The 21,349-nt window shown below is 43.7% G+C and overlaps 1 protein-coding gene across 1 annotated transcript in view; it reads right to left on the minus strand.

Annotated features, from left to right (window-relative positions):
• Positions 1-995: 995 nt before the first annotated feature.
• LOC310771121 (FYVE, RhoGEF and PH domain-containing protein 5-like) overlaps positions 996-21,349 on the minus strand; it is a 25,311-nt gene continuing 4,957 nt past the window's right edge. Inside the window, exons 2-20 of the mRNA XM_083663788.1 lie at positions 19,131-19,284; positions 18,121-18,179; positions 17,962-17,992; positions 15,866-16,017; positions 15,075-15,231; positions 13,748-13,835; positions 13,177-13,227; positions 12,454-12,512; positions 11,353-11,424; positions 10,574-10,642; positions 8,180-8,263; positions 7,729-7,808; positions 7,025-7,115; positions 6,571-6,708; positions 5,726-5,828; positions 5,416-5,549; positions 2,160-2,285; positions 1,586-1,740; positions 996-1,128 (exon numbers count right to left, since the gene is read on the minus strand). Coding sequence (XP_083519914.1) covers positions 1,092-1,128; positions 1,586-1,740; positions 2,160-2,285; positions 5,416-5,549; positions 5,726-5,828; positions 6,571-6,708; positions 7,025-7,115; positions 7,729-7,808; positions 8,180-8,263; positions 10,574-10,642; positions 11,353-11,424; positions 12,454-12,512; positions 13,177-13,227; positions 13,748-13,835; positions 15,075-15,231; positions 15,866-16,017; positions 17,962-17,992; positions 18,121-18,179; positions 19,131-19,284 — 1,840 coding nt within the window. The 3' untranslated portion in view covers positions 996-1,091. The remainder of the gene's footprint in view (positions 1,129-1,585; positions 1,741-2,159; positions 2,286-5,415; positions 5,550-5,725; positions 5,829-6,570; positions 6,709-7,024; positions 7,116-7,728; positions 7,809-8,179; positions 8,264-10,573; positions 10,643-11,352; positions 11,425-12,453; positions 12,513-13,176; positions 13,228-13,747; positions 13,836-15,074; positions 15,232-15,865; positions 16,018-17,961; positions 17,993-18,120; positions 18,180-19,130; positions 19,285-21,349) is intronic.

Here is a 21,349-nt window from a genome sequence, read left to right on the forward strand (position 1 = left end):
CAGTACAAAGTCCATGACACTGATGATGATGTAGATCAGTGAAATCAGTGATTCACGGTAAACTCCAGCGCAACACATCTGTGCACAGCTGGCTGTAAAAATGAAGGGTTAGGCCTGAGTCCAAGTAAGAATTTGCATATTTGTACTTCAAACAATAAAGATACATTTGGCCTTTTTTCTTCTTCTTCTTCTTTTTCGTTTGTTTTACGAAAACAAATAAAGTACGGCTGAAAGCTTTCGCCACTCCGGCCTTCAATACGAGATATTATAAGTGATAACATAACAATCAAAGGTACACTTATATTCCTCTTACAGGTTCATTCTCTTTTATATCAGTGCAAATAAAGTAACCATTCTACAAGTCTCTACATACATTTACATTTACTTGCAGGACCCTCCCCGACAATACAGTACATGGCAAAGCTACAGACACCTTTATACATATAAAAAGACATTATGCATACTTTAAGCCTGTGCTTCAAAATATTAGCCATAGAGAGAAATCTATTCTGCCCCCCCCCCCCCCCCCCCCCCCCCCAGTAGAATAATATCTGTTGAGATGAAGGCATTACAATTATGTATTTGAAGATCAGACTCATCTTGGAGATACTTATATATTTTTTGGCACCCTTGAAAAGCACACGTTTTAAGATAGCCGACATATTTAGACCGAATGATCAATGTTAAAAAAAAACATACTTAAATTAATTGAATGTGTTGTTCCTCCTACACACAGTGAAAATGTTCCATCACGTTTCCCACCGTGACTTAGAAGTCCAACTGCGCTGCTCAGCTGCTGGGATATCCGGGTCACGTTAATGTGCTGTTCCAGACTGGCAGATATCTGGGCCAGCACCTCTCCTGGCTCCCAGCATCACACCTGCTGCGGAGGCAGGTTGAGGACACTGGAGGTTGACAAAGTAGGTGATCGTGTCCCCTCTCAAAGAACATGCCGGCTTCCTTTCTTCAGTCTGGTAAGTTACTGCTCTCTCTCACACGGATAACTGAATATACTCCATCTTCATTTTGCCTTTGTGTTTTCACAGGCAGGCAGAAGAGGATCGAGGCGACCCGGGCCAGTTTGGCCGGTCCTATAAAACGGTAGCTTCCTCCATGGCGTTGACCCACCTGAAAACAGGGTGCATTTTTCAATTGATTATACCAACGTGACGTGGTGCACGTGCTACAAGAGTCATTTGTGCTGATGCTCTTCTCAGGAGTTTCTCCCTGCGCTGGAAAGTGCAAATGCTGTGCCTGTCATCATGATAGATGGCCACATTATCAGCTGAGATCAACTTAAAGCTTGTTGTTGTTGTGAAAAAAAATTAAATATTTCTTTCCTGGGGGAGTGAACTTCACCGTTTGCCACACACACACGCACACGCGCACACGCCGCACACGCACGCGCGCACACACACACACACACACACACACACACACACACACACACACACACACACACACACACACACACACACACACACACACACACACACACACACACACACACAAAACACATTTCTTTGACTCCCTTATCTACATTAAGACTGGCTATCAGATAAGTGTTTGTAAAGGTCCTTCTCACCTCTGGGCCGTGTGGTTGTCCTCAGCTTTAAAGGTGTAGTACAAAGTCTTTTTGTGGTAAAGCTGGAACACACTGGCTTCCTGCGCCCCCTCGTGTCTGTCGGGCAGCTGCACCGTGAAGCCCAGCAGAGGCAGAGTCTCTGACGCTACCTTCTCCTGGACACAGAAGAATAGGGAGGGAGAGAGATATATGATAGTTTATGATGATTTAAATGTAGGCTTTTCTGTACTGCTAGTTATTGAACTGAAGATTAGGCTAGGATAAAACTGTCTCACTAATGTAGGTGAATCGATGTGTCAAGGTTCCCACACTTAATTTACAATTCAATATAAAAAAAAGAGTTGTGATATTGAACACTTGTTTTGTTTGAGTTTGAGACTCACAGCGACCGCTTTTGCAGAACGATCGCATTTTAGCTTACTAATATTTCCAAATTACACTTGATTCATCATTATTTAAAATGTTTCCCAAATTTTCCAGTCCTGGAAAACAGATTCAGATTGATGATTTTCATGACTGTGGGAACCCTGGTGTGTGCAGTTCAGGTTCAAGGGGAGTGCACATTTGCCCTCACCTCTTGGGCCCGGTAGGTGTAAAGCACCTTGTCTTTGAGGAGGAACCACAGTCTCTTCCAGTTCCTCTTGCTCCTCTTACTGCGCTGCAGACTGCCGCTTATCGAGCCTTCCTCTGACACCGTCACCTAGGCAACAACATGGGACCAGGAAGAGACCTCTCATTAGTGACATCACATCAAGGGGGTAGCCCCATTAGTTAAAAGGGAAGCCAACGCAGAAGTGCCTTAAACCTGCATTCTATCTAATGGCCAGCAGGGGGTGACTCCACTGGCTGCAAAAATAAGTCTTATTGCATGGAAGTAGGGTCATTTTCCCATTGACTTCCATTAGAAGTCCATTAGATTAGAAGTTGGAAACCCTCATTAATGTTTTGCTTGCACCTGTGTTTACCCTGCCTTTTCGACACAAATGACCGCTGTGAAAAAGGCCTCTGACATAATTTACTGAATGGCAACAGCCATAAACATTCATAAAGCCTCCTTCATGTTCATGACAGGTGTCATGTGATGGTTATGACATTGTCATGTCAGTCGTCATATGCAACCTCAAGTAAAGTGTTACCCACTTTCCTAATGAGTTTATGGTCTCAATCGCTAGTTTAAAATCTTCTTCAATGCAGCATGATGTTCATTTTGTAAATTATGGTCCCATTTAGAGTCAAATAGATAAATAAAGCAGAATATGCTTTGTGGCGTGACTGACAGGTCGCCTGTCCAGTGATCGCGGATCAATAGCAGGCCACGCCGCAGCTTCTCGTCCAAATTTACATCACTTCTGGCTCCAAATAATCAAAGGTGAAGCGAAGGTGAAAATACCAAACCCAGAGCTTCAAAACACCTCCACAAACCAATGGGTGACGTGATGGAAGCTACGTCCATATTTAAAGTCTATAGACTGTAGACTATAGACTCTATGACCATATTTACAGTCTATAGACTGTAGACTATAGACTCTATGACCATATTTACAGTCTATAGCAGTGGTGGCTGGTGAGCTTGGAAACAGGGGAGGAAGCTAGTGCGGCGACCGAAGGTCGCCGCACTAGCAAAAAATTTGGGCTTTTTTTTTCACGTGTGCGCGCGCGCGCGCGGGCGCATGTGTGTGTGTGTATTTGCCATGTTTCCCATGCTGTCAAGCCTCTTAGCTTTCCACCCAGTGAGGAGCATTGCATTAGCACCCAGTGAGAGGACTACAGGACGGAACAGCACCTGGCACCTGAGGCGGTCCCAGGGAAAATATGACGTGTGCTCTGCTGCTGATACTCTCACCCACAAGCAGTTTTTGCCCAAAACGCCCAAATCTCATTTTAAATTAGCATTAGGATTAGACTGTTGTGATGTCATTATTCAGTTTTAACCATCAATAATTGTTCCTTTTCTCATTATTTCATTTCTCAGAGTAAATACTGTATATTTATTTCGAGATTTTTGTCAATTATTTGTGCTGTTATGGTTATAATTAGCCTAGTTACTCACTTCTACACTATCTTAGATTGTGTTACTTATGGATGGCATGGAATTATAGTGAAAATAGATTATCCCCCCTTTTTGCTGGGGACCCCACTTTGAAAACCACTGGCTTAGGCTAGAACTGTTGCGAGAAGGTTTCAGGATTTATCTCTATGCATTAGGCTGTGATTACTATTTATATAAATCTATTTATTCACATAGATTCATGATATATTATGGTATACAGCCTACCTGTGACATCAATGTTTTGATTCATCCTATGATGTCTCACACTCAGGTGTGCTTTCACAAGACAGGTGTTGTCCATTCAATCAGCTAACCTGTCTTTATAATGGCTGTCTTGCACTGTTTGTATGATACTTGACAAAGTCTATGGCCGAAACTGTTGTCAAATAGCGTTAAATTACACTTAATTGCATCTGGAACGAGAGTGTGTCTTCCTGTGAACAGTGCTGCACTACTCATTTAGTTATCAACTTTGGAGCGTTATTTACCCCCCCTTCCCGACATCCTAGGTTGACATGCTTCATCCCAATCGATTCCTTATTTCTTCTACTTTCATATGATATAAAGATCACCACTCAAGCTTTAAAATTGAGCCCGCTGTCAGCTATCGATTTACAGGCCAAATTCAGTTAAAAAATGTGTGAATTTAAAGTTTGCGGGTTTTAGTATAAGAAATTACAGGATGAAACTTAAATACGACAAAAATAGCGCTGCTCGGTGAACCATTTCCACGCCGAATTTAATAGAAGGTTCGGATAACTTGAAATCAATTGACTTACTTGAATATCCGTGCTGTCTGTAGGGGAAACGCTGCAGTCGAGACGTTGCAAATATTCCAGTTTTCTGACATTGCAAAAAGCCCGTATCGCGCAGCTCGTCTCCCCGCAACTCGAAACTCGTTTTGGTGGTAATCCAATATCAACGACTGTCTGGCTTGTGAACACTTACTGATTGATAAAAAAGTAAATAAAAATAAGAGGGAAATATGATATGCTGCTACTGTCTCAGTAAATCCTTCCTGTCAGGTCAAGCAGTGGATTTCACCTCCTTGATTCAGCGTGAGAGACCACAGACCAGGCAGTGGAACAACGTTGCCGATTTTCAGACGTATTCATCAGCATTGGACAATACAGAATGTCAATCAATGTCAAGCAATCTATCTATCAAACAACAACCAATTAGGGTTTCACCTGGTTTCACGGGCTAAGGGAGAGCTCCCCTCCTCCTCAATCTGATTAGTTGGAAAACACATCACTCTCACTGTTTTCTGTGAATTGCAAGTCTTTTTCAACCAATCTTATTTTTTCATTAGATAAATTACCAAATAAATCAAGCCCACAGGGCGGGTGTTTTTTTAATCCCCTCCCCCATGCTGGGACCAGGGCCAGAGTAACTCGTCTGCATGGAGCTATATAATGAATGAAAAAATGAGCGTCTGCACATAAGAAAAAACACATTTGATTTATATTTTATTATAAAAAAATATATGAAAAATGAAAAATATAAAAATAAAAATAAAAAATATATTTTTTTAATATATATTTTTTTTATATAAAATCCCCAATCTAATAGAGGAGGACCATCCTCCTATGCCTCACTGGAAAAACCTCCTCTGGTCTATAGACTGTAGACTATAGACTCTATGACCATATTTACAGTCTATAGACTGTAGACTATAGACTCTATGCACACATTGACATTCCACATCATCAACAATCTATTTATGCACTGTGTGGTGGACACAGCTCCTCTAGAAAGGTAGTGTGTGCCCTGGGTGTACCTGGTTCAGGGAGAGGCCGCCTTTCCGGTGTCTCCAGATGTTGGGAGGGTGAATGTTTTGGAACACGGCAGACAGCGGGCGGCTGGAGCGGTTTGGCCGAGGGCTGCCCTTACCTGCCAGTGCAGACACATCTCCTGTAGAGCAGGTGACATTGTTTTAACCATGTACAGGAGGGAGAGAGACAGACAGAGACAGACAGACAGACAGACAGACAGACAGACAGACAGACAGACAGACAGACAGACAGACAGACAGACAGACAGACAGACAGACAGACAGACAGAGGAAGAGACTAGGACAACTTGTGCACCTCTCTTCTTGAGTTCGCTGTAGCAGTGGTCGCACACTTTGGCCATGCGATCTTTCATGTATTTCAGGGGATATCTGTTCCTGGAGCAGCTCCGGCAAACAATCTGTGCAACAGCAGAAAAAAGGCACCTCAGGCATCTTTCATTTTTAGCTCAGGAAACCAGAACTGAATTCAGCACAAACCTCAATTCTCTGGTGACTGGTCAAAGGAACAAGTCCTTACATCTTATATATCTAGTATCTATATCTATATCTATATGCATTTTTATCTCCGCCAGGCGAAGCCGTGATGAGATCATGTGTTCGGTCCTCTGTGTGTGTGTGTGTGTGTGTGTGTGTGTGTGTGTGTGTGTGTGTGTGTGTGTGTGTGTGTCCGTCTGACACAACTGAAGTTGTGCATGCTATTCCTCCTCCAGTTTCACACTACATAGGCATGCAGGACCTCAAAACGTGTGTGCTATCACTTTGCTAAGAGATTTCGTGATATTTGCGATTACATGCAATTTCCCCTCTAATCTTCACCAAACCACGACACACAACATGTCTGGACTGTCTTTTTTTTTTTTTTTGGAAAGTCTGCACCATTTTCATATAATCGACTTCCAAAGTTTGGTGGGTGGAGCCTATTTCACTATAAACCATCATATCTGTGTTGTTTCACTTTTGATTGAAAAATGCTTCTGCCAGATGAAACACAACACATTACGTGATGTTGACTGATGTTTTTTCCCTCTAAATGTGCACATGAGTTATTTTCCTTGTTAGGCGTAGCGGTGCCTGGCGGAGATCTGCACTCTACTGAGTGCACTTTTCTAGTTGTATGTTCATTTTCTTTGTGTGACTCACCCTCCCGCAGGCATGGCAGTGGTGTCTACGAAGTGTGAGGCTGAAATCGGAGGTGCAGTTCATACACATCACCACATGGGACACCGGCACAAGGGTGGGAGCTTTTTCTCCTAGAGACAGCCGCATACGCTCTCTGGCCTGGTATGAATAAACACACACGCACGCACGCGCACATACACACACACACACACACACACACACACACACACACACACACACACACACACACACACACACACACACACACACACACACACACACACACACACACACACACACACACACACACACACACACAAACAAACACCATTTATCACACTGAGGAGACTGATGGCCACAAAGTGTATCAATGACGAAAAGTGTGATTTTGCAGCATGTTTGAAGCAACACATAATATGAAGTAATGACATAGTACTGTATAATAAACAGAGGCAGTCAATAGAGCTTTGCTGACCTCTGTTGGGCAGCTGTTGAATGTTCCTCTGGTGTGCTCAGTCACAGTGCGACTCAGAGTGTAAAACCAGTCATCTCTTTCACTGCAGGAGCTGCACAAAAATGCACACACATGAGTAGGGTGAATATGAATAGGTATGGGGGGGGGGGATTTTGCACACTATCAGATCACCCTGTATCAGTAGTGTGCCTGTATTGAATGAATGGTGTCAATATAAAAAAGATCACAAAAAATATAAAAAATACTGTGATATTAGATTGCCATCCTCCACAGCAATACAAAAAAGATAATGCATATGAAAACCTTATGCTGACTATCACCTGCAATAGTGAAGGCTTTAAAATGGTTAGTTCATAAACTATATACATTTTATAATGAAGTAGAGTTGTCACTTCTACAGTTCTGTGAACCATAGACCTGACAGTTTCTATCCTAAACTATCTTTAATATTCATTTAACTTTTTAATAATAGCTGCACTGACAACAGAGAATCCAAATTTAAATCATGTCAGTAAACCTTTAGATAGAGGATCCTGTGTCCAGTTTATACATTTTAAAACATCATGATGTTTATGTGGCAATTTGAGTGACTTTACTTGGTGCTGAGCTATTCTGTTGTTATAAATGTGTTATTTTTCACGACTGCCATTTTCAGATCATATCAATTATAACTCAAATAGGACATGTAACAGGGTATGACCCACCTTGCAGACAAAGTGATGGAGATGTCTGTTCCTTCAATCTTCAATACATTCTGGACATTATCTATGGTGGGTTTACTGACCTGCAAAATCAAGCAGTAATACCACGTATCAAACAGAGGAGAGAGAGAGAGAGAGAGAGAGAGAGAGAGAGAGAGAGAGAGAGAGAGAGAGAGAGAGAGAGAGACAGTGAGAGAAAGTCTGAGAGTTGGCGAGCAGCTAGGATCCAAAGTCACAACTAGCATTCAGGCTATTTTTCCAAATGTAGATCATCGATGACAGCAAACAGATAAAGTAAGAGATAGTATTATCTGATATTGGAAACAAGCAACTATGGATATGCAGGGCAGCAAATATTGGTGGTTGAATCTCATGGGGATATGAATGCTAAGGAGAAAACCATCTCCACTAAAGTTTAAAGGAGAAATTGGAAAGAGACTAGATGGCCTCTGACCTTCATCCCTGTGAGTGGCAGAGTGTTCTTCAGTCTGTATTTGCCATCCTGCTGAGGGTAGGTGTACAGCAGCACATCGTTCATCTGACAACAGAGACAACAGGCCTCACTTTATTGTCAACTTTATTGTCCATTAAATTGACATAGAATGGAAATTTGTCTTCGACAAGTTGGCAACATAACAAAAACAGGCAGTGCACAGTATAAAAACAGACAGCAGTATAAAACAGACAGAACAGACTTATGAAGGTGCTACACCGTAGTTGGAGGGTCCGACACCAGTCCTCAAGCAGTTGAGATCAGAGGTCAGAGTACAGGACTGCTGAACGGACTGCCTTTTTAAAATAATGTCAAGGTTGATTCATAGAAACAGTCCGGCTGCCCTGATGGGACCAAGTCCTTTGTGTACGTGCAGTATGTTTCCATTTGGTGGCGCTCTAAGCTAATAGGAAACCTGACTTCAATGAGCTCATGTTTCATACTTTTTCACAGTTCACACTTCACACAGTTTCCATTCCTATGTGTAAATAAAAAAAACACTGTTTGTGATTTCATATGGACTGAACTAGACTATTGGTGATGATGAAGGCCATTGTGAGGAAGATGATGCCATCTAGTTGAATAGGTTACTTTACTGGGCATTTGTGTTTTTGACTATACTATACTATACTATACTATACTATACTATACTGTACTATACTATACAGGCATGAAAAGGCATGGGAGGGAAAAGCAATGCTCTGTGATGATGCTCTATGGACTTTTCGTGAAGGAGTTTAATTTACTGATCTCTCTTGATTCAGGATGACATTTCTGAGATATCTCCATGTTAAGATCTTACAAACTGCATCGACTGCACATGTCGTCTTTATAAATGACATCCCTCTCCCTCCTCTCCCCTCCCTCTCTGTCCTTCAATCCCGCTGTTTACGCTTACTCTCGGGTAGGTAAGGCAAGACATGTGCGACGATGCTGGTTGGAGGAATCCAGGCTGTCTATATTGAATGAAGACTCAGACTAACATTTGGATGAGAGGATAAACGCACTAAAGGTTCAAGGGTCTACACTGGTTGGTAGGGCATAACGAGCTGCTCAGGTCTACACTGGTCGGTAGGGCATAACGATGTCTACACTGGTCGGTAGGGTATAACGAGCTGCTCGGGTCTACACTGGTCGTTCAGGGTATAACGATGTCTACACTGGTCGGTAGGGTATAACGAGCTGCTCGGGTCTACACTGGTCGTTCAGGGTATAACGATGTCTACTAGGGCTGTGGCGATTCACTTATCTCCCGATTCGATACTATCACGATTCTTGGGTGCCGATTCGATTTATATTGCGATTCTTAAGTATTGCGATTCTACGATTATTGCGATTCGATATTACGATTTATTGCGATTTTTGTTTATTTTTTTCTTTTATTTTTTCAGTTTGTTTGCTTTTTTACACTAGATTAGAACATGGGAAAAGTTGAATCATACACTAGAGACTGTATATTATATATCATGAGTAGGGCTGGGCGATATAGTTAAAAACAGGGGCGGACTGGGATCATAATTCAGGCCGGGCATTAGATACTAAGCAGGCCAGGCCGATATGGGCCAACGCGCGTGAAATTTGGGCCGTTTGAAGCCAGATTTGGGCCGTTTGAAGTCCAATTTTACAATGAGATGCACCCACTTTAACCCTGAAGTGTAATTATTACTTCAGACTAACTAATAAAGTAATAAAACCACTAGTAAACCAGTAGGCGGCGCCTGGCCTGCTGTTCAGTGAGTGGCCTGACTGCAAGCACCCAAATTATTATTTTTTTTTTTTTTTTTTTTTTTTAATTTGCGATTATCGATTCTGGAATAAAAGATCGATCCAAAAAATCGTGACATTAAAAATCGCGATACTTAGGTGAATCGATTTTTTCCCCCCAACCCTAATGTCTACACTGGTCGGTAGGGTATAACGAGCTGCTCGGGTCTACACTGGTCGGTAGGGTATAACGAGCTGCTCGGGTCTACACTAGTCGGTAGGGCATAACGAGCTGCTCGGGTCTACACTGGTCATTCAGCGTAAAACGAGCTGCTCGTGACCTTCCCTGTGCTGTCAGTAGAGGAATGGCTCAGGAAGTCGGCATTCAGAAATATCCTGCCAGGAAACCCTGCTCTTAATAGCATAGTCTGGGCATAGAAATAGACCGGGCAGAAAATGCCTGACTCTACAATTTACACTGACATACTAGAGACAGATAATAAGACAAACTTGTTTGTAAGAAGCTGAAGCAAGTATTGAGATGATGAGAAAGCTATAGGATAATATGACCACTGGTAATTGTGTGTATTCCATACCTTTATTCTATAGCTTTAGGTGAGCGTTCTAATACAAGCACGATGTGACATTTACCAGAAACAGATGGCGAGGCTGTCTACTCTTCCTGCTGACCTTCATCAGGGTTCCCTCCTTCACAAAAACCTGAGAAAAGAGCAGACACACAGTAGAATGGACCTCAACATGTGACTATTCATAGGAACTGGAGCTGCACGGGGCATCTGCAATGCTTGGTCCTTCCTTAAACCAGGGGATTCCCAGCTCAACCATTCTCTAAAGGGGGCAGGGGAGGGCAGACGGGGTGGAATGGCAATGCTGTTATCACAGCGTACTGTACCCTGCAAGGCTGCAGCAGGTCCCACAGACAGACAGACACACACACAGACAGACAGACACACAGACACAGACACAGACACAGACACACACACACACACACACACACACACACACACACACACACACACACACACACACACACACACACACACACACACACACACACACACACACACACACACACACACACACACACAGACACACAGACATAACTCAGGATCACAGTTATCACAGCGTACTGTACCCTGCAAGGCTGCAGCAGGTCCCACAGACAGACAGACAGACACAGACCGACACACAGACAGACACACAGACAGACATACAGACAGACAGACAGACACACAGACAGACATACAGACAGACAGACAGACAGACAGACAGACACACACACAGACAGACAGACAGACAGACAGACAGACAGACAGACAGACAGACAGACAGACAGACAGACAGACAGACAGACACACAGACACACAGACACACAGACAGACAATCACAGTTATCACAGTGTACTGTACCCTGCCAGGCTGCAGCAGGTCCCTCTGGCCACGGACACTGTACTCAATATTGACCAGACGCAGCAAGTTCTCCTGAGACAGACAGACAGACAGAAAGAAAGAAAGAAAGAAAGAAAGAAAGAAAGAAAGAAAGAAAGAAAGAAAGGGAGAGTGAAATGGAGAAGACAAAAAAAGTGTTGAAATTGTTTTATATTATTACGAGGTAGAGTTGTTACTGGGTTCGTTTGGCTGCTTTACTGTCGTGTTAGCATGGAGCAGCTGCCGCGGTGAAAGTAGCTGTATTCACCTTATTCCTGGACTTACGTTTCCCATGATTCTCAGCGGTTGCCGGTTGTCGACTTCCTGTTTACATTCTTTTCACTAGCAAGGACGTGCACGCCGCTGTCAAAGAGTGGGAACGTTTGGCTTATTTGATCCGAAATGGCTAAAAATAGTAACGTTGTGTGGTTGCATAGCAGCGATATTTTACAAAAATTAGGTGAATGTCAATTCACTGTACTGTATGTAGTAACGTTGTGTGGTTGCATAGCAGCGATATTTTACAAAAATTAGGTGAATGTCAATTCACTGTACTGTATGGGCTTATTTTAGCCGAAATTGCTAAAAATAGTATGTGGTTGCATAGCGGCCGCTTTTGTTTTGAAGGCTAAAAGTCCAAACCGGAACTCTTATTATTTGGCCATTGAACGTAGCTTTAGCAGTCTCTCTCTTTCAAGATTCAAGATATTGTCACTCGTTGTAATAATAATTATAATAATACATATGACTTATATAGCGCTTTTCTAGTTACTCAAAGACGTTTTACAATTATGCACGTGTGAAATTATTGTGCTGGGGGCTCCATTACAAGACATAGGTAGGTACAAAGTCACAACAATTATTATGATTATTTTCAGTCTCTTTTGCTATGAACAGTCCTGGGCAGCTGGAAACAGGGAGGGAGGGTGTCATGGAAGTGCCAACGGTCTCATCAGGAAACTCGTGAATAGGTGGCAGCCACGGCAGTGGCATTAATGCGGCGGTATTAACATGGTAATCTGGTCAATTAAACTGAGCAATTGAGTAATGTTATTAAAGAGCTGCATGTCACCTGGCACTTACCCCGTGTTTCAAACTGTCATTAGCTTGATCTGCAATATCAGACACTATCGCCACAGCAGCTACAAAGAGAGAGAGAGAGAGAGAGAGCAAGCAAGTGAATAATAGCACAGCCGAACCCCCCCCCCCCCTCCCCACTGACATGAGTCTCCAGTGTTCGAGTCTGAGTTTAAAAGGAAGAGTCCGAGTCAAGTCCCCATTACCTGAGTCCAGAGTTACTGAACATGAGCGTGAATCCACATGTAGGTGGATGCCCTGGTACGAAATTTAATAATGTCACGATATTAATATACAGTAGCTATCAATATCTTATGCAAAATGACGAGTCCTGAAAGTGAGTCCAGGACTCATCGGACTGCAGCATTACAACACTGCTCCCTGTGCAGTGCAGTGTGAGTCAGCAGGTGCACGTCTGGCTGGGGCTCGGCTCCCTCATCGGAGATACTACAGTGTTGCTACAATAGGCTCCTCATGAGTTACGCACACAGCAGAGTGCCACAATGGCTACCTGGTGGGTTGCCACCATATCAAAATGGCTCCCTTGTGGCTATGTCTCCATGCCAAATGAGCACAAATAAATTCCCCGTAAACACACTGCAGCACACAGAGGCCAGTAAGGCTCTCCTGTGGGCAGCAAACAGAGTTGAGAGTGGGCAGTCTTTGTCTGTGGCAGTCAGAGATGTAAGTATCCTGGTGTTGTATGTTCTTGCTACATTCTTGCTGTACCTTGGGTGTCTTCATATTCCTTGGAATCTGGAGAAAGGTTGTTGAGGTAATCTGCAAGAGCAGGGAAAGAAATTAATAAATAAAAAAATAGTCGACAATCCTTAAAATAGGAGCAAACTTTTCTCCCAATTGTACTTGGCCAATTCCCCGTAGTTGCTCCACCCCCTCTGGGGAGAGTTGTAGAGACTAGCACATGCTTTCTCCCATACATGTGAAGTCACCAGCCGCTTCTTTTCGCCTGACAGCGAGGAGTTCCACCGGCAGGATGTAGCGCGAGGGAGGATCACGCTATTTCCCCCCAGGTCCCCTCCCCCCCGAACAGGCACCCCGAGTCCCCGACCGACCAGAGGAGGCACTTTAGTGCAGCGACCAGCACACATGCCATTAATCCGGCTTCCCACCCGCAGACACGGCCAATTGTGCCTGTATGGACGCCGGACCAAGCCGGAGGTAACACGGGGGCTCGAACCTGTGGCCGTGTTGGTAGGCAGGCAATCTACCGCTGCACTACCCGGGCGTTCAGAGAGGATATTCTGTGTTGATTGATCTCCTTCACAACTCAGAGACTCACCAGTGAGGAGCATGCGGTACTGAGCCACACGCACAATCACCTGCAGGAGCTGATGTTTGAGAGAAACCCTCTCCCCAGATGGACTCTGCTGCAGCTGAGACAAGAAGAAACACAAAGACTTCAACATCATTACAGCTACAGTCTCTCGTTGATCATGACCGAATGTCTCACAACAACAGTCGAGGGCAGCTCACTGACTGTGGAAAAATAAAGATCAAAGTTACACTGACAAGCAAATCTGACACCTGTGAGACTTTCAGAACAATCAGTCAGTTATAAAGGGTGAGCATGGGCCAATAAGGCAGAATGCTGCTCAGCACAGTTCCTTACAGAACAGCAACTGTGTGTGTGTGTGTGTGTGTGTGTGTGTGTGTGTGTGTGTGTGTGTGTGTGTGTGTGTGTGTGCGTGTGTGCATGCAGTAATGTTGTATGTCTGTATCAACACCTTCCTTCCCCCCCCCCCCTCTCACTCACACACACACACACACACACACACACACACACACACACACACACACACACACACACACACACACACACACACACACACACACACACACACACACACACACACACACACACACACACACACACACACACACACACACACACACACACACACCCTGGGATCACAAATCAATGGCACACTCCTGGCCAAAGCAATATGTTGATAGGTCCACTGTGCGTTGCCTAATGAGCTTGTGTGAAGCTGAACGCTGCTCCATGCTGCCGTTAGAGGAGATAAAACAACATTTGGACACATGATGCTTTTCCCCGGGGTTCACTAACAGTAACAAAGTCATTCAGCTCCCAGATGCTTCATCAGTGCAATGATTCACTTGACGTGATAAAAGTTTTCATAAAGGAGAAGCCCAACACATATTCTCACAGGACTTCAATGATATACTGTATTGTAGTACTTTTTGCATTGGAAGTATAGACCATAGCATAAAAAGAAAAGAAAAAAAAACATTTTACATTATTCGGGACTTTGAACAACAAATGCATCACAGAAAACACTTCAAATCAGATTCATGTTTGACTCTATTAACATTTCATCCAGTATTTCATTTGTTTGGTGTTAAGCAGTGGATTTTGAGAAAATGCACTGATTTTTACAAGATGTTTAATAATTTTTGCTCAAATAAAAATTGTCCACCTCTTCCAAGACTCTCCCTTTCTGGTCTATAAAAGCGGGGGGGAAATATAATAGTAAATTATTTTTGCCCAGTTTGATTGACCTCTGCCACTTAAACAGATAGAGGCAACTATAAACGAGACATACAGTATCATATGCCACAGAAATGAACAAAATTGTCCGTCTGACCTCAAACTGGTGGACAATGGCTGCAAAGGCGGGTGAGGTTCGGCAGCTGTCCTCCAGTAGGCTCATGCTGCGGTCGTAGTGGCCGATGTACGTAGTGAAAAGCAAGAACTCTGCCTTCCTGGACAGGATGACATCTGCAATCCTCTGGCTGTCCTCCCTGAAGAGAGAGGAGGTGAGAGGATGTTCATGGACAGCATCATCGTACGTGCATTCCAACACAACCGCCAGAATAAAACATTGGCATTTTACATGAATGAAAGCAGGGATATGTACAATTTCTACGTAAATGTGAAACAAAACAGTGGTTAATTTGAATTCAATTTTATTTTCCTCCCAGTTTTTCTCCCCAGTTGTACTTGGCCAATTCCCCCTGTCCGGTCTCGGAGAGTGGTAAACTACTAGCACATGCTTCCTCCGATACATGTCCAGTTGCCAGCTGCTTCTTTTCTCCTGACAGCGAGGAGCAGCAACCAGGATTCATACTCAGACCCTACCGGCTTCCCACCCGCAGACACGGCCAATTGTGTCTGTAGGAACGTCTGACCAAGCAGGACGTGCCGCTGCTGGGAATTGAACCAGGGGTCTCCACGGTGGTATGTGACTGCTTTGACCTCTCGACACTATACCTAGATGCCAGATTTTTATTTTGTATGGCATGTGATGTGTGTGTGTGTGTGTGTGTGTGTGCGTGTGTGTGTGTGCGTGCGTGCGTGCGTGCGTGTGTGTGTGTGTGTGTGTGTGTGCGTCAGTGCTGCTTGCTACTGCAGCGCGGGATGGTCTACGCCTCTCACCAATGTCGGATTCGATTCTCCAGCTCGGTGAGGATCCTGCGGTGGAAGATGTAAACATCAGGGAGCTCATTGAGAATCTCCCGGAGCCTCTCTTCATCCAGCACAGCATCCCCCTCATCCCCCACCCCCGCTCCCACCGCTTCCCGGAAGTCCTGGCACACACACAGGGAGGACACACACACATGGCACGCACGCACACACGCACACGCACACGCACACGCACACACACACACACACACACACACACACACACACACACACACACACACACACACACACACACACACACACACACACAGGGAGAACAGTGAAGGAGTTGATATTTAGAATCCAACATCCAATTTCAATGAGGTCCGCAGTTCTTTCCCCGCCCCCTCCCTCCTGCAATGGGACCATAAGATAATATCTGAGAAGGGAGGACATGAGCTATTACATCATGTAATCTTTTCATCTCTAACACACACACACACGCGCACACACACACACGCACGCACACACACACACACACACACACACACACACACACACACACACACACACACACACACACACACACACACACACACACACACACACACACACAAGAGTAGCAGTCACGGTAAGTCACTGGATGAATAGATAGATAGGTAGATATATAGATACATAGATAGATACATAGATATATATATAGATAGATAGATAGATAGATAGATAGATAGATAGATAGATAGATAGATAGATAGATAGATAGATAGAAGAGGTCCTTAAAAGTGCTATGTCATCAGTAGTGCTGGACCAAGCTTGATACACTTTCTTCCTATCTACAGTGTCACTCTCCACGTAGGCTACACTCAAATACGCGGCTGGTCGCCTAGGTAACCTGCGATGGATACATTTTTGTTTTCATCTCGTTTTTCCCCAGACTTTATTGCTTGAAAACTGCTCAAAAAGTCCTTGAAATGTATATCGTTACAAAACAGTGGCAACCCTGAAGTTGCTCAAGTGTAATGTGTGTCTGTGTGAACAACAGTGCTGTTTGTGTGACTGTCTTCTTCATTACTTTCTGCTGGCAAACCGCTTGCAGGTGATAAGTGTGTGTTAGAGAGGAAATGGAAATTAAATGAATTGAATGTAAATAAAATGATCCAAATCTTGGGGGCATTTTTTGCTCCTTGATCACGGTTTTTAGGGCCATTCTGAGATTTCTTGGGGGCATTTTTGCCCGGCTTGCCCCTGGCTAAATTCCTACACTGCCTGCTAAATACTTCCAGAACCATTTATTATGTCAATACCAATTTAAACGCCAATAATAACAACATCAATCAAAGTACCAGTACAGATAATTTACATTTTGCTCATAATGGTACTGAAATGTGTTCGTGAACATCTAAACAATAAAGCCAAGGCATGTATCTATTTACCATGGACACAAAACATACTGCACACAAAGGCTTGGTTGGAAAGTAGATTTTGTATATGTACTACATTTATGCTTATTGTTCCACTCATATACACCAACGCTTCACACTCAGCTGCTGCTGTGACGTCCTCACATCCTCCCCCACCCCCTGATAGATACTACATTAACTCAATACAGTCACAAATTCAATTAACTTAATTAAGGCAAAAATAAGTAGACAACACAAACTACATAAAACAAATTAAGAGATCAAAAGGTGCATCGGTGAGGAGGGAGAGAGACTGAAGGTCTTCTTAAGCCCAATGAGTGCACCGGGCACAGGTGCACCCGCCCCAACACCAGGCTCCTGCAAGACAGGACCAGAGTGGAGGGTCGTCACACTTTTATAGAAAGTGCACGAAAGCCAACTCTCCCCAGATCGGTAGATCGGGGTGGAGCAACGGCAGTAAGTAAAATTGGCTGAGAAAATGGGAACGTGATTAAAAAAAAGTGTATGAAACCCATGACCAAAATAGTCACACATCATGTCATTGTGTTACTTATGGTTGGAATTATAGTGAAAATGAATGATGATTAGCCTTTAGCTGGGGACCCCCTGGAACCCCTTCAGGGACGCCTGGGGGTCCCCGGACCCAACGTTCAGAAGCACTGCCACAGGACTGTGTGTACATGATAAATTATATAGGCTAACACTTACCTCCTGGAGAAGCTTGAGGGCTTTGACATGTCTGTGGACAGAGAAACATACAAACAATTCATCAAGACAATGGATGGAACATAATAAGAGTGGACAGATTCTGTTAACAGATTGGAAAAGGCGTTTGAAGTAATAAGAGAATGAGTTAAAGTAACTTACAATCTCTCTGTGTCCACTAGTTCTTTGGCAATGTAAAAGGCTCTGGATCGACCGTCAGGCTGTGAATAATGATATTCGTTATTTGTAATATGCTCAGCGATGGAACTAAAGTACCCACAATTGTATTTGGCTGGGCTGTCCACATCTTCTCCAACCAGCAATTAAAGTCTAAATAATGAGGACAACTTTGTATACAGCCCATTAACCTCCATTACCCCATATTAAAATTCTGACTTGTGAGGGCATTTGTGCAATTTCACCCAAGATGAACAATATTAAATATGTTTATAGTGCTTTATTCCAAAATGAGACTTCTACCATCGAAAGGTAACAAACACCTTAGTCTCGCTGGCCAGCTTGCTCTCCCTTCCGTCCAAGGAGTCTGGCGCCACAGGTCTCCATAACTGGGATAAACCCTCCCCTGCTCTACTCTGCTCTCCCATTGGAGTGACTGTTTCGGTGGCAGCCGGATGTCCGCTCCCGGCTTATTACAACCTCTGTCATTGGCTCCGACCATGTCAATCAGAGCGGCTTCCGCTCCCTCCTCCCTGTGTGTTGCTGTAAATGACTGCCCTGCCGCCGCAGTGAAAACAACAACGTTAACTAGCTAGCAAGCTAACAGCAGAAACCTACACGCTAGCTTGTTGCTACACGCTGAAAACGGCAAGTTGGATTGTTTGAAACTATTTTCCAAGGGCACTGCCGCTAAGCGCCGCCCATCGCAATCCCACTATGGAGACCTGCGGTGCCAGACTCCTCGGACGGAAGGGAGAGGAGGCTGGCCAGCGAGAGTACAAACACCTAGTCACAAAATTATTGATAAAACTTGGTTGGCAAAAATGATAGCAATTGTACAGTCTAGATTCTCTTTTGAAATACTGAATGATTAAGTTATTTTTCCTTCTCAAAAATGGACAGTGTTCTTCTATTACAATGGAACAAACACCATTATTTTCAACATTTCCCCCCCCAGCACCAAGCACACTCAAAGCACAATTCTCAGGACTAACCTGCCAGTCATAATTGTTGTCTGCCGCTCCCTCCTCTTCCTCAGAGGTGCGTCCTTGGTCTTCGTCACCCGCCGTCTCTCCGCCTTCATCACCCTCTGAGCCGCTGAGCGGAGCCACAGCTATGGAGCAGACCTTGTAGGCTTCTGTGTAGGCACTGAGGAGGAGGGCATGTCAGGTTAGTAACATTTAACATACACATGACACACGCACACACACACACACACACACACACACACACACACACACACACACACACACACACACACACACACACACACACACACACACACACACACAACGCAAACACACAAATTACTACAAAGCAAGAAAGATGAATATTTCTGATCTTCCAAGGAGCTTGCTCACATATCACTGCAGCCAGTCCAGCCTATAGGCCTACTGACAGTCTGATGATTTCTAATACATTTCAAAAGGCTGCCTATATATTAGATTAAAAAAATGCTTATGGAGAAGATCAATGTAGGCTACACAGATCCAACACGGTCTTGTGACAAATGCACTTTCAATAACATCACTGCATATGTCTATAGTCTAGTCTGTGAGGTAACACTTCAGTTGTCACCACAAATCTGACTTAATGGCTTTATAATATGAACCCTCTCCATAAAGCTTAATCTGCGAGAGAATAAATCAAACAAATGAATCTCGTTCAGCCTTCTCAGCTGCCTTTATGTTCCTCTGTGTTGAAATATCACCATAATAATTAAACATATTCAGTGTTAGAAGCAAAATGTGAAGAGATAAAACATTCGAGAATCCAATAAAACGATACAGCCTGCAGTGCCAACCGTAGCCCACCCAGGGACACATCTGTATTTCATGCTACAAGATACATGTACACTTGTGCCCAAGCGAATATGTTAACGGTTGCATCTCAGTGCATGGGGGGAGTAAGCTAGGCTAATATAACAACACATCCTTGAGTTACAGTAGCATATGGTCTATTATGTGAGCAATTGCCTTGCCAATGCTACTGCTATCTTTCACTCTAAGCACGGATGGTTTGAGCCCCGCTGAGATGTAAATGAGCTAGACATGATCAACACATGTGGGCAATTCAGATCTCTGTATTGCCCACATTATTACAGCTACACGGCCCATTACTGCTGGTGGAAGCAAGCTTTGGATGGGATGGGGATGGGGGGGGGGGGGGGTCTTTGAAACCGCAAGCAGCAAACGATATGCACAGTTTCTACTTTGGCTTTTCACTCTCAAATAAGAGCAATTCCTTCATTCCCTATACGTAACGTACGTAGCTCTCAGGGATGGCTGGTGAATCACTGCCTCTGTCACTTTTCTCTGTGGTGTCATGTTTTATGAAGGCCCACGGCCAAATGTACACTGACAAATTGCAAAAGGAGATAAAAAAAATATTTTTTCTCTTTTTTTCCCTCTGGGCTCTTAGTGAGCCAATTTGTTCCAGAACCTCCAGCGATTCCAAATGGTGGGTCAAAGAGGCCAATATGATCTCTAAACTATGATGTGTTTAGGTTAATATTGCCCCTTAAAGCTGCCAGCACCAACCACCAGCGTTGTTGTCCATCCTGATATTGCTTTAATCTGATTACAATCAATGTATTCCCATTCAAATAGTCCAGCTGGTCCGAACCATATTATAAATATGTCCATGGTCCGAACAAACCTAAGTCTACCTACTGCCCATGTGCACACTGATGAGAAAACCAGGTCGTGTGTATGAGGATGGAATCGTACCTTACCTTTTAACACTGGAGCAAGAGCTGACAATGTCGCAAACAAATGGATACTTTCATTGTTTTAGACCAGATAGACTGAATGAAGAAATACTTTACTGATACAAAAAACAATACTTGTTTTAATGTTTTTAAGTATGAAAAGAAACGTCTCCATGTAATGCAATGTCTACAAACAAACACACTCATCAAAACTCACTCAAGAACAAACTCATCTGAGAAGAAGGCTAATAGGGAAGTAAGTCGATGAAGTAAGTCGTTGTATGGCCCAAACCCTATGGACACATGGCACAACACAGCACCAGCAGAATGACATACAGGGTGAGTTGGCGTGTGTGTAGTTCATAGAGAATTTACTATTTCTATTGTGTACTTCAATGAAATATCAAACGTGATTCTTGTTTTAAACTGAAACCATCATTTTGTCATCCATTTTTGCCAAAATCAGTATTTTAGGCCCCTCATTGCACACGGCTTGTGCACAAC

The sequence above is a fragment of the Poromitra crassiceps genome (genome assembly GCF_964638095.1).
Source record: "Poromitra crassiceps genome assembly, contig: HAP1_SCAFFOLD_365, whole genome shotgun sequence".
In the NCBI taxonomy this organism is placed as follows: domain Eukaryota; kingdom Metazoa; phylum Chordata; class Actinopteri; order Beryciformes; family Melamphaidae; genus Poromitra; species Poromitra crassiceps.